The 13,142-nt window shown below is 44.4% G+C and overlaps 1 protein-coding gene across 1 annotated transcript; it reads right to left on the bottom strand.

Annotated features, from left to right (window-relative positions):
- Nucleotides 1-2,991: 2,991 nt before the first annotated feature.
- Nucleotides 2,992-12,514, bottom strand: LOC141985146 (C-type lectin domain family 5 member A-like). The gene is made up of 5 exons (XM_074949022.1): nt 12,436-12,514; nt 5,788-5,856; nt 5,530-5,666; nt 3,573-3,682; nt 2,992-3,004 (listed from the first exon to the last, which is right to left on the bottom strand). The coding sequence occupies exons 1-5, from the start codon at nt 12,512-12,514 to the stop codon at nt 2,992-2,994; spliced, it is 408 nt and encodes a 135-aa protein (XP_074805123.1).
- Between the last annotated feature and the right edge of the window lie 628 nt (nt 12,515-13,142).

Genomic DNA, 13,142 nt, shown 5'->3' with positions numbered 1-13,142 from the left:
CAGTATTTGCAGTAATATATAAAGCTTAAACCTCACTAACACATGTGGGATCACAATAAAAAAGGGAAAACAGAGGAGACTGAGGATTTCAGAATATTGCAGAAAATCCACCTGCTATTTGTAGATGACAATAGATGGTTACATACTGTGGCTATGCATGTGATATAAATAGAATGGATTAGATTAGATACAATTGAAGATACAGTATAAATCAAATAATCTAAAAGCATAGCAAGACAACAGCACTCTTATTGGTAACCTTATACTTACATTACAATAAAAGGCAAATCTCAAATTTCAGTTAGCAATCCTTCAGGATAATGGGTCAATATAGTGGTGATGAAACCCAGTAAGGGCTCTATGTTCAGCACAAATTGGACCAAGAATTAGGGTGACCAGATGTCCCAATTTTATAGAGACAGTCCCGATTTTTAGGTCTTTTTCTTATATAGGCTCCTATTACTCCCCCACCCCCATCCAGATTTTTCACATTTGCTGTCTGGTCATTCTACCAAGAATCTGGGTATATGAAATATATAGTGAAACCTGTTTTAAGTAACCACTGAAGGGATTGACATTTGGTTGCTTAATTGAGGGGGTTGTTTAATAGAAGTGGAGCTGAGCTGTACTTAGTACAACTGAGGAATACTTTGATGTCATCCCTTAAAAGAAACGGTAGCTTTTTAGGGTAGTCTTGAATATAACTATGGTTTAGTTCTCCAAAAGTATGGATTGGGAGCGTTCACCTCACAGTCTCCTCAGTGATAATCTCCAGCAGTTGCACTGCTGAATTTACCCTCAAAACAAGGTGGTTTATTTCAGGATAAATTTTTCAGAGTTTTGTCTGCAATAGACTGAGATGGAAACGCTCTGTCAAAGAAACTCTTCTTTAAAATGAGGTAATATCTTTTAGTGGACCAACGTCTGTTGGTGAGAGATACAAGTTTTCAAGCTTAAACAGAGCTCTTCTTCAGGTAATCTGAGGAAGAGCTCTATTTAAGCTCAAAAGCTTGTCTCGCTCACCAACAGAAGTTGGTCCAATAAAAGAAGATATTACCTCACCCACATTGTCTCTCTAATACCCTGAGACTGACACGGCTATAACAGCACTGCATATCTTTTTTACAATATCCATTGACTTCCCTGTTGCATCACCAGGCTTAAGTCCAGAAATGTTAACAGTTCGTGCCATCTATAATAGGATCTTAGCTCCCCACCACAGCTGCTGCTATTAAAAATCTTCTGTTTTACACATCACAGGAAGTGTGACAAGCATTGTATTTCCCTTTGTAGTGTACCTTCCATGTATTTCATTGCGGTGGTCAGTAACAACAGTGTTCAACCTACAGGAAACTGAAGTGAGCTGTAGCTCACGAAAGCTTATGCTCAAATAAATTGGTTAGTCTCTAAGATGCCACAAGTCCTCCTTTTCTTTTTGTTCTCTTTAATTAGCTAATGTTTCTGCATTTCTCACACGATTAGGGGTGAAATCCTCACCCTGTTGAAGTCAGTGAGAGTTTTGCTATTGACTCAGTGGGGTCAAGATTTCACTCCTGGTGCCAGGTTGATAACTCCATGGACATTTTTGAAGTTATTCCTGTGAAAGTGAGCACAGAATCAGGCCCATCAAGCTCTATCAAAATGCTAAATATAGCTGAGCTGCTATATTGCTTTTAACAAGGGCTTCCAGAAAAATTGTGCTGTTCTCAAGAGTTCCAAGAATTCTAATGTTCTTGGTTTGAACAGGGTCTTCCAGGTGCACAGATCTTGGTCTGCCCCCACACCTTGCTTCATAACAGTGTTTTCAACCATTGTCATTTCCAGCACCACTTTTATCTTCTTCAGCCTCCAATTTTATCTGTCATGCTTATTTTAATTCAAGGATTCTTATGTCAGTGGTAAGTTTGTCCCTGGCTGCCCGTGCGCATAAGAGAGAGAATTAGCCTCTATGCAAGTTTACTGTAGTTTGTGTGAATACAGCATTATATGGGCATTAACATCAGTATGTGGCACCACCATAGTGCATGTCATCTGAGGATATACTTTACAAAAGTGGATACTATTATTCTTTTTCTACAGATGGGAAAACTGAGGCACAAAAAGCCAAAGTAACTATCCCAAGGCCTTTCAGCCAATACAGTATAGAAGAAAACCTGTCTCCTGACTCCAAGTGACATGCTCTAACCACTAAACAATGCCACCCAAGTTCCAGTTAGCCTGTGTGTGCCAGCCCCAGAGTCTTCCTCTGTCCACGGGAGCTGTTATGCTTTCTTTTCACAGATCCAGCGGTTTGGTACAGAACAAGATATAGTACCCACGACAGTTAATCCGATTACAGCACAATCAGAGGTGTCACTATTCAAACCTATAATAAATCTGTGTGGAGAAGAGAAAGAGATGAGAATCAGGGTATTCATTCCTATTATTCTGATTTATCCAAAGTTCATGCAATAAACCCAAGGATAGACTAAGGTATTTCACCTTCTAGTCAGAAGATTCCTGATGAGTGATGGAAGCCACTTCATATTGACACCTCCTTCAATCCCCACATTTCTCACACACACACACTCCTCAGTTTACTATCCAAATCTCCCTCTGATGCACACACAAATACAGTGAGTTCTTTATCCAGTTCTATAGAATAGCCTGGGAGATTCTCACTCTTTAGACCAGTGGTCCCCAATTTTTTTCTGTTCCCCTCCCCCTTCACCCCCCTCCCCCTCCCCCCGGGTAATGGAAAAATTTGTCCACACTCCCTGGGAGTCACGGCCAGGATCACAGCCAGAGTTGTGGCCAGGAGCAGGGCCTAGCCAGAGCTGCAGCTGGGGCCACGGCCAGGGCCAGGAGCAGGGCTGAAGTCGGGGCCAGAGCTGTGGCTGTGGCGGTGGCTGGGAGCAGGGACACAGTCAGGGCCAGGGTTGGAGCTGTGGCTGGTGGAGAGGCTGGGCTCTGGGGGAGGAGGGCATGTGAGTATCTGGGTAAGTGGGGGCCCTATGGCTGGGCTCTGGGGGGAGAGAATGCAGGTATCTGGAACGGGGGGACCCCGTGGGTGGGTTCTGGGGGAGAAGGGGGTTCAAGTGTATTGGCGGGGGGGAGGCCCCGTGGCTGGGCTCTGTGGGAGAGGGGTTGTGGGTTTCTGGCCCCGCAGCTGGACACTGGGGGTGGTGGAAGGGGGCAGAGAAACAGGAATTGGGTTGTCATATAGGTTTCTTTAACTCTACTCCTTGGGGATTTTGTGTGTGTGTCTGTATTGTTACAGACATACCTGCTGACAGGTATTTTGAAATAAATTACCAAAATAATTAAAACTGGCATGATTATATAGTGTTATTTTGACACATAATATTTGCAGAATTTTAAAATATTGTGCACAGAATTTTTAATTTTTGGAGCAGAATGCCCCAAGGAGTAGCTTTTTAACCTTAGCATCAATTTTGCCTGTGTTATTCTTCCCTTTTGTAAGCACAGGAAAATCCTAGCCTGTGTTCTGTCCCTTTCTCCACAGTATACCTGTGGCAGATACCTCAGAGGAAATAATTGACACTTGGAGGTATAATAAGGAATAAACGTACATGTCTGTGTGAAACTCTGTGTTGTCAATCCATTTCCATCTACCTTCAGCGCCTCTGATTGACAATCCAATGAAGTGATCTTCAGCTTTTGTGTTATTATGGAGGAACTCCTGCAAAGGAAGCGTACAGTGAGTTCTGAGAGTTCTCACCTGTGGCCAGAGACAATTCAATAGCATTAACATCTATTTGGGGTGCCACTAGGGGTGATTTGCTTGGGTTTGTCCAGATTGTCCTAGCCAAAAACTGTTTTCCTAGTCTAGACAAACCAAACATGACCAAGGGATCCCCAGTAGCCTGCTGCAAACCCAGCACAAAGCCTATTAGATCCCATCCCCCATCGGAAACTCTCTGTAGGACAATGCTCTCACAGGGCTTTGTCTAACAGATTTGCCAATGTCTCATAAAAGGACCCTATGAAATGAAAGGTGCATATTACAGCATATTCCCATGGTGGGCTATCTGGCCACATTTCAGAATGCCCACCTGTGGCTTTATGCCTCTCCCCAGTCTCTCTCCACTCCAGCTCCCTGCCAAGTACTTTGACATCTGGTGATGTTGCCATGCTCTTCTTACCTTAGACACAGGGGGCCTGGCTGTTGTATTGCTGGGCCCTGCCTCTCTGCATGCTTATTAAAATCACTTAGTCATGCTAGCCCACTGTGCATTGTAGTGCATCATAAATCCTGGAGTGGGTGTGTTAGGGGGCTTATTCCTTCACCCACTTCCTTCCCTGGTCCTTCTCGCATGAACAGAGAGCAACAATACCCGAAGTCCAAAGGTGCAAACAATTCAATGTTTATTGGGGTGAACTTCCAGCAAGCATGATTCCAGTTTCCTTCCTTAGTGTCCCCCTTCCCAGCTCTGACACCACAGAGCTTTACACGTGTGTCCCTGTTCCCATTCCTGCCCTTAGCAAAACATGATTCCAATTTCTTTACCCCCATTCCCTGTTCCCATTTCCCCCTTTAGCAAAACATGATTCCAATTTCCCCACCCCCATTCCCTGTTCCCATTTCCCCTCCCCACACCCACCCACTTCCTGATTGATTGCCGACTATATAGTAAAACTTGAGTTCTGCTTAGCTATACCTTAACCAATCATTTTCCTGAAATTTAACTAACCAATCCTAACATATTGTAACATGATTATGTAACCAATTATATCCCACCACCTTAATTAGTTTACACCCAGCAAAATTAATTATACAGCAGACAGAAACAATCACAGAACCAGACAGAGACCATGCAAATAAACAATAGCAAAGTGTGAACTATAATGACAAAACAATACAGAAGTGAGGATTTCACATCCCAGCTATTGATAAGCGTGTTCTTGCCAGACAGGATGCTATCAAACTAAGTTTCCTTTTACATTTTCTAGGCACTTCCCTTTCTCTGGAGGTGATAGGCACTATCAGGACAGGATTGTATTCCTAACAGCCCAATAGCACCTTCTTTCAATGTGACTAGTTTGGAATGTGAGGATGTGACCGGTCGCTTCCCAGCTTATGGCTGCCTCTGCTGCTTAGCCAAAGGCCTTAGCCTAAGAACAGGGCCTCAGACTGTCACAGTAAGAGAAGGACCTTACACCGGCAGACAGTGATTTTGATTCTTTCTTTTATACCTCTATAACTAGCGAAGTGATAAGAATACACCTAAATTCTTCGAGTACAGGCCTTTACCGACAGGCCTGAATATCTATATCCTAACAGGGTGTCTTTAATTAGGTAGCAGAGAAGCAGGTAATGCATCTGGGCCTGCACAAAGAAAGCTGAACCCCTGCGTTGGTACTAAGGTAGGGTGTAGCTAAGGAGGGAAGGGGAGAACTTGGAAGAGTGCAGATAGGAAACTTGGTGGGGAACTCAGAGATGGAGAAGACAGGCTGGGAAGCTCTTTGAAGCAGAGTTCATGGTTCATTTCCCACAGGATTATATGCTCTTTCTACAATAGCTCTCACCAGTTCCTCTTTGCTGTTGATGATCACTAAACTAGAGTTTGCTTCAGAACATGCTCTTTGACTGGCATTCCAAGTCTTTTCTTGAACAGAAAAGAAGTAGCATTGCCCCCTTTGAAATGTCCACCGGATCGGGCAGTCTGTAGGAAGGGCACACACAAAGAAAGAGGGAAATACCAACATGTAATTGGCAGGAAAAGAACTCTTCTCTCCCAATCACATTTTACAGCAAACATCAGACTCTCACTGTACTGATCTTACCTGTTCTTCCCCCGCTGGTTGAAGACCTAGAGTTCTCTGGTGAGTCATCAGTGGAGAAAATCTGTGAAACTGAACACAAACCTAGCTTTTAGTGTCTGATATCTTTAATGCTATAAAAACATACTTAGCAATAAATGCTTGGTCAGCATTTGCTCTTCTTGATTTATAAAGTGCAAGATGCCCTATGACAGTGGTTTTCAAACTTTTTTTCTGGGGACCCAGCTGAAGAAAATAGTTGATTCCCATGACCCACTGGAGCTGGGGATGAGGGGTTTGGGGTGTGGGAGGGGCTCAGGGCTGGGGCAGGGGGTTGAGGTGAGGGGGTGAGGGCTGTGGTTTGGGGCCAGGAATGAGGAGTTCAGGGTGTGGGAGGGGGCTCTGGGCTGGGGTAGGGGATTGGGGTGTGGGAGGGTTTCAGGGCTCTGGGCTGGGGGTGCAAGCTCTGGGGTGAGGCTGGGGATGAAGGGTTTGGGGTGAAGGCAGGGGTTCTAGGTTTGGGGGGGCTCAGGGCTGGGGCAGGGGATTGGGGCATGGGGTTGGGGTGAAGACTTACCTCTGGCAGCTCCCGGTCAGTGGTGCAGCCCGCGGGCAGAGGCTGCGCCCCGGAAGTGGCCAGCAGCAGGTCCAGCTCCTACGCGGAGGTGTGCAAGCGACTCTGCACGGCTCTCGCCCGCAGGCACCGTCCCCCGAGCTCCCATTGGCTGGTTCCTGGCCAATGGGTGTGCGGAGCCGGTGCTCGGGGTGGGGGAAGTGCGTGGAGCCCTGTGGCCCTCCTCCCTAGAAGCCAGACCCACTGCTGGCCATTTCCAGGGCACAGCGCGGTGTTGGAACAGGTAGGCACTAGACTGCCTTAGCTGGGCAGCACCGCCGATGGGACTTTTAACGTCCCGGTCAGCAGTGCTGACCAGAGCGACACAGTGCCTTACATGCAGCGACCCAGTACTGGGTCATGACCCAAACTTTGAAAAACACTGCCCTATGAGACGTGTCAGGAGAGACCATTCTTGTCCTGGAAATCTTGTGACCTGAACAGATGGGCAGCACAACACAGGCACTGGGAGATCCACAGGAAGGTTCTGTCTTGGTGGGTTTTTGTTTATTTGTTAATTATGGGGTGGATGAGAGCATTTTACTGATGTGGGCTAGTGTGTTTCAGGGAAGAAGTGAGTTTTGAGGAACGATTTGAAAGACAAGAAGGTAGGTGACTGTGATGTAGTGTCCCCCACTGCAGAGAAGAGACAGGGCTTAGCTGTAATGAATATAAAGAGGTTTCTTTGTTGGAGCTGCTGGGACACAAATAGAGCCTGTGACCCTGTTGCTTCCAGATGGATTGGCTAACACAGTCTGGGCTGAGCAGGCTCACCTTAAGTCCTGGCCTGGACCAAGCAGCCATGAAGGGGACTACTGATTGCACTGCAGGTGCTGGCATTCTGGGACAGGGAATGCTCCCCAGGCATGGGTGGCCAAAATACTATGTCTTCTTTCCAGTAAAAAACTGCCCCATGCCTGGAGACCATCCCCAGCCTGTGTCTTCCCTTACACAGACCTCTCTAACCTCATCACCTGTCTGGTAAAGGGTCAGTTTTGGCTCGGCTGAACACAACCACATTAAAAGTTATATCCAGACAAGCAAAAAGACAGACCATTTACAAAACAGGTCAGGACATGTTCAGCATCCTAAGCCAGCCTGGGTGGAGGGCAAAAGAAACGCATGAGAAAAGATGATGTTAGCGGTGAGGTTGGATTCTTCGATGGATCCAAGGGAGCAAGGGGAAGAATGGTAGATGATGAGGGCATAGCTGTGCAGGGCCTAGAAGGGGAGGATGAGAAGCATGTTTTGCTATGGAAGGTAAGAGGATGAAAGGTGGAGGAATTCAGAGAGGGGAGGGACATGGCCTGCATGGTGGGTGAGGAAAAAGATTTTCCTTCAACAGTGGTCTAGATGCTCTAGTCTGGAGGTGGATTGTGATGGGGATCAGGAAGGCCAGAAAGAAAGTAGTTGAAGGAGATGAGTGTGACGTTGCACCCCCTAATGCTTCATAGAAATATGCTTAAGAGTGTAAATGTGACATAACTGGATATTTTATGCCAGATATGCCATGTAACATATCTTTGCAAAGGTTATGTTCTTCTGTGTGTATTCATCCTATTTGTATGCATGTATCATTTTTGTATTCAAAGTTATGAATATTGGTTGTGTACTTGTTTGATTTTAAGTAGCCTCAGTGAAGCATTTGGTCAGCTTCTTGAGAAAAGACTATTCTCAGTAAGTGCCCAAACAAGAAACACTTAAGCTGACAATAGACCTTGATAGAAGCCAATCCACATCTGAGCTTCCCTGGCTGTGTGGCTTGGCCTGTAAAGTTCTGAGTCATGCATGGACATGTGACTTGCCCATGTGACTTCAAAACTTCATTTTGTAGCTGTAATTCTAGACAAGGGGAGAGGGGGGTTTCCACCCAGAAGAGAGAAACTATATAAAGTCCTGGGAGACCCCTCCATTTTGTCTTCAGCTGGCTCAAGAGTTAGCCTCTGCACCCCCAAAGAAACTGGAACAAAGGACAGTAACCACAAGGGTGTGAGTGGTTGCTGGACCCAGACTAGAAGGAGACTAGTCTGTAAAAGAAGCTTACTGGAACATCTCTGAGGGTGAGATTTCATCTGTAATCACTTTCTTACTGTATTAGGCTTAGATTTGTGTATTTTATTTTATTTTATTTTGCTTGGTAATTCACTTTGTTCTGTCTGTTATTACTTAGAACCACTTAAATCCTACTTTTTGTATTTAATAAAATCACTTTTTACTTATTAATTAACCCAGAGTATGTATTAATACTTGGGGGGTGGGGGGAAACAGTTGTGCATATCTCTCTATCAGTGTTATAGAGGGCGAACAATTTATGAATTTACCCTGTATAAGCTTTATACAGGGTAAAACAGATTTATTTGGGGTTTGGACCCCATTGAGAGTTGGGTATTTGAGTGTTGGAGACAGGAACACTTCATAAGCTGTTTTCAGTTAAGCCTGCAGCTTGTGGGGGATGTGGTTCAGATGTGTTTGTAGCAGGCTAGCATGTCTGGCACAACCAGGCAGGGCCCTGAAGTCCCCAGCTGACAGGGAAAACAGGTTCAGAGGTAGTCTCAGCGCATCAGGTGGCAGTTCCCAAGGGGGTTTCTGTGATCCAACCTGTCACAGTGAGCTTCCTGGTCTACAATGCAAAATTAAAAAGGCTGAGATTTCCCTCTTTGCTGCGCCTATCATTTTCCCCAAGTCCCCGAACACACACACATACATGCCAGAAATTAGAGGTTAGGAAGGTCTGGAGATAACCAAAGCAAGGACAGGTTTTATTTCATTATTATGGTTGCTGGGATTATTGGGAATGGCAGCAGAGGGCTCCTCATTGAACCCTGACCTGCAAAAAATGGTGAATGGCCAGAAGACTGTCACTTCTTTGGACCAATGGCATAATCATAGGCCAGAAGTGCAGGGAAGGGCTCCAAGGAAAGCACAAACACAAATCCAGGCATAAAAAGCACAGGTATACCTATAGCACACAAGGTTCAGGACACAGGGGCAGACAGGAAAGACCTCATATCCCAGGTGGATGCTGCTAACCATTTCCCATCCACCATGATGAGTGAGGGACAATCCCATCTCTGCAGCCCCTGCCCCAGCTGGGACGCAAACACAAATATTAGTATCTCTCTGGGCAAATATCCCAGCCAATAGGGTACTTTGCAGAAGTGGACATCAGTGATGGGAAATCAGGAACATAAACCAAGATAACTCCCCTTTTGCCCCCAGAGAATTTCACAGCAAATCCCAGAAACTCACTGCCTGGACATTACCTGTTCTGTTCCCCTCAGTTGTGGAATTGAGTATCCTCTGAAAACCCAGAGTTGGGAAGATCTGTGGAACTGAACACAAGCCCAGCTGTTGATCTCTGGGAGATGATTTGTAATACTCAATATAAAGTGCACCTGTGGTGATAACTTGTTGGATGGCTGTCCATTTCTTGTTTTACTTTATTATTATTAATATTGCATTTGGGAACCCCAAGGATCTCAGCAAGAGTTTGTCATTGCCTCCCATTCCCAAGACACTGGAGCATGCTCTTAGCCTTAGGATGGCAAATAATACAGTGGGAAAATATAGCGTTCAGGGGAGGAAGTAATGCACCTCTGACATTCTAATAAATAGCATCGAGTGATAAATGATCAGACCCATGCAAAGATTTAGGCAAAAAGAGAGCGGGAAGAGGTCAAGCACACAAGCAGAGATACAGACAACAAGTTTAGGTGGAGTTATGAGCATGGGAAGTGATGCAGGCACATGTACAGCCAAAAGAATCATGGGTTCAGATGCAAACTCAGCACAATGAGAGGCACAGATAGTAAAATTAAGAAAAAGAACAGGCACAGACAAAGGTGCATGTTAAGGCTGACTGCCCAGCTATCATGCTCTTCTGTTACAAGATGTGTCGCTCAGCTCCTGTCCCACATGCTATAGTTTCCACAAAGCATGAACTTCACATCACAATCATGGAAGCAACCGTGAATGGCTTTGGGGAAAGGGCAGACCTAATCCATACTTGGGGGTGCATGTAGATTTGGGGATAATTATAGTTCTCTAAACATGCCATACAACTGGATTCCCATTGGCAATGGAACCTGTTCATCAGCACACAGCACATGATGGCCATTCACTGAGCATCTCCACTGGTTTAGATGGAGATGCTTGCAAACTCCAGTCTTTTCTTTCTCTCCCACTTGCCGTAAACATACATAAACCATTTCCTTTGGTAGCTGTGGACCTCTTAGGAAATTGTCAGTTCATAGTAAAATAGGAAACTGGCTGTGGCAGTGTTGTGCAACAAAGTGAATATGTGCCTGCCAGATTAGTCATTTCTGAGCCAACCATCCCCCTTTCTTTCCATTTATACATTAACTGTGTCTCAGTGGAGTTGGTGGGGGTGTAATTTGTCAATTTGGCCTATAGGGAAGTAACATCATAGAGAGAATTTTTGTAGAATAAATACAAATGGGGGAAATACACATGACAAACACATATATACATATTGATGTATAACACACATATCAAACAATATTGGGAAGCACTTTTGTAACCCACTGGTCAGTGTGTGTTACAGGAACCCCTGTGGACTAATCCATAGAGGATGTGAGTGTTACAGCCACCAGCTACAGGAATTTGAGGTTTTTAGTTCAAGCGGCAGCAGCTTGTGCTTTTAATAATGGAGGTCCCTGGTTCAGTTCAAATGTGTCATCCAAGAGGGCAGCCCTCACACTTCTACCATCACTATATGGATATATTATTTGTAAATGGTGATCTCCTCTGTATAGGTCAGGGTGTGTTTTGTGTATGAGTTGTATAAGCAAAGAAACTGATGGTTCTCTCTTCTCTGATGTAGGAAGTTGCACCTTCCAGCAAACTTCTTCCTTTGACTATAAGACAGGATTTAGTTATTATGAAATACAAACACATACAGCAGACAGTCTGCACCTCAGTTAATAAGCCAATTTACACACCAGCCACTGTATGGACCTCGGTGCAGCTCACATGGGTGATAGACATCTCGCTGTTGCCTTGTGCTCCCCCTCCCCATTTATTGGTTGTAACCACCTGCTATCTCTTGTCTTGTACTTAGGTTGCTAGCTCTTAGGGGAAGCCTCTTTTTTGCTGTATGTTTGACACTACCTAGCACAATGGGCCCCGATCCCTCAGTGTGGTCTCTATGCCCTATGCAATACCAATACCAAACCCTATCTTAACTGTCAATTCCCATACTTTCAAACACTTTTTAAAGCTTAATATTATCTTGAATTTCCTGGCTCTTAAATGTTTAGGTTTTGAGAACCATGATGTTATCTTACATGTTTTCCTGTAAGTTATGGATTTTTTTCTTGGCTTTAACTCCATTTTACCAAAGTCTTTTGTCTGGGAATCTCTCCAGGTAGGTATAAAGATGTAAATAATCAATACCAGTTGCAAAATATGGTCACAAGCACCACAGAGCAGCTACTCTCTTTCATCTTCACACCATTGGCAAAACCCATTTGCAGGCTAAAAAGACAGATTGGCCAGATGTGTCTTGCACTGTGTTAAAAATTGCAGAATGTAAGCAATGGTAGAGAGTACTAGTACTAGGACTCAGAGCCCGCCATTAAAATGCCACATCCCTCCCTTCCTAGAGTTCGACCATAGAGATAGTCAACAAGAGCATTTAAAGGTATATGGGAAGAAGAGATATCCAAGATAGTGAAGTCCCTGGCCACTTATGGATTTATAGATAATCATCAACATCTTGAATTGCAGCTGGGCGGGGAAGGGAAACCAGTCAGTGTAAGGCACAGAACACAGGTATTATGTGTTCACAACAGTCTGTCATTTAGACAGGCAACCAAGTTCTGCACTAGCTGAAGGATATGAGTTGTTTTCAAGCATAATCCAATGCACACTTGTCCACCCTGGAGATGGCAAAGGTAGTACCAGTTGTATGGATAATCTTGTTGAATGCCACCCTGTGGGATTTACATGGGCCTTGCCTGAGGCAGTGAGATTTAATTACAAGATCCCAGAGAATGTAAATTCCACTTGAGAAATAACAAATATTGACTGATACTCACAATATACCATGAACAGGGACGTTCCTGCAAGTTTAATGGCCAAGATGATCAAGCCAGGAATCACCAGCTGCCAGTTCATGTTATTCTGCATTTTAGCCCTGAAAAGTTTAAAATGACACCATTTACCACTTTGCAAGTGTTCTCCATTGCCTCCTGGGGTCTGCACTCATCTCCATGATATCTGAGCACACAGGGATCTATGGCAGCTTGTCATGAAATAGAATGGGTGTCATCATTTACTAGTAAAGTTTGTACTAGTAAAGTACTAGTTTCTTTTATTTTCAGTTAGTCCCTTCATTCCTTCTTCCAGTCGGACTAAAGCTATCTGTGTCACTGCTGTCTGGTTTAACAAACTACTGTCCTTGGAAGAACATTCTAACATTCAACTGATTATTAGGTTGGCAGCACCAGCAGGTAAAGCTGAAATGCAAAAGTAGTATGCAATAACAGAACACATCACAACTGAAATCAGGTCTCCCCAATATGGATGAATTTAGATTCTCTGAAAACGATTACCTCATACAGTAATTTCAGTCACCATTATAAAACCAACACTTGCCAACAACGGTCGTGGACTTAGAATTGGAAATAACTGCAATAACTGACATACCCTGGTAAATTAATAAATGGTATCAGTTGACATTTTAATGGAGATCTCGAGTGAACTATTTGCTTCCTATATTAACAATTCCACTCTTGATGGTATC

The sequence above is a fragment of the Natator depressus genome, chromosome 1 (genome assembly GCF_965152275.1).
Source record: "Natator depressus isolate rNatDep1 chromosome 1, rNatDep2.hap1, whole genome shotgun sequence".
Lineage (NCBI taxonomy): Eukaryota > Metazoa > Chordata > Testudines > Cheloniidae > Natator > Natator depressus.
The sequence above is the reverse complement of the archived record's forward strand: the minus strand, read 5'-3'. Positions and strand labels throughout refer to the sequence as shown.

Excerpts from the sequence above, each read along its gene's own strand:
- LOC141985146 (XM_074949022.1), bottom strand. The coding sequence starts at position 12,514 with ATGAACTGGCAGCTGGTGATTCCTGGCTTGATCATCTTGGCCATTAAA. Across the intron at positions 5,667-5,787 it reads AACCAGCGGGGGAAGAACAG|ACTGCCCGATCCGGTGGACA; the intron begins GTAAGATCAGTA and ends CCCTTCCTACAG. Across the intron at positions 3,683-5,529 it reads TCAACAGCAAAGAGGAACTG|GAGTTCCTCCATAATAACAC; the intron begins GTGAGAGCTATT and ends CTTCCTTTGCAG.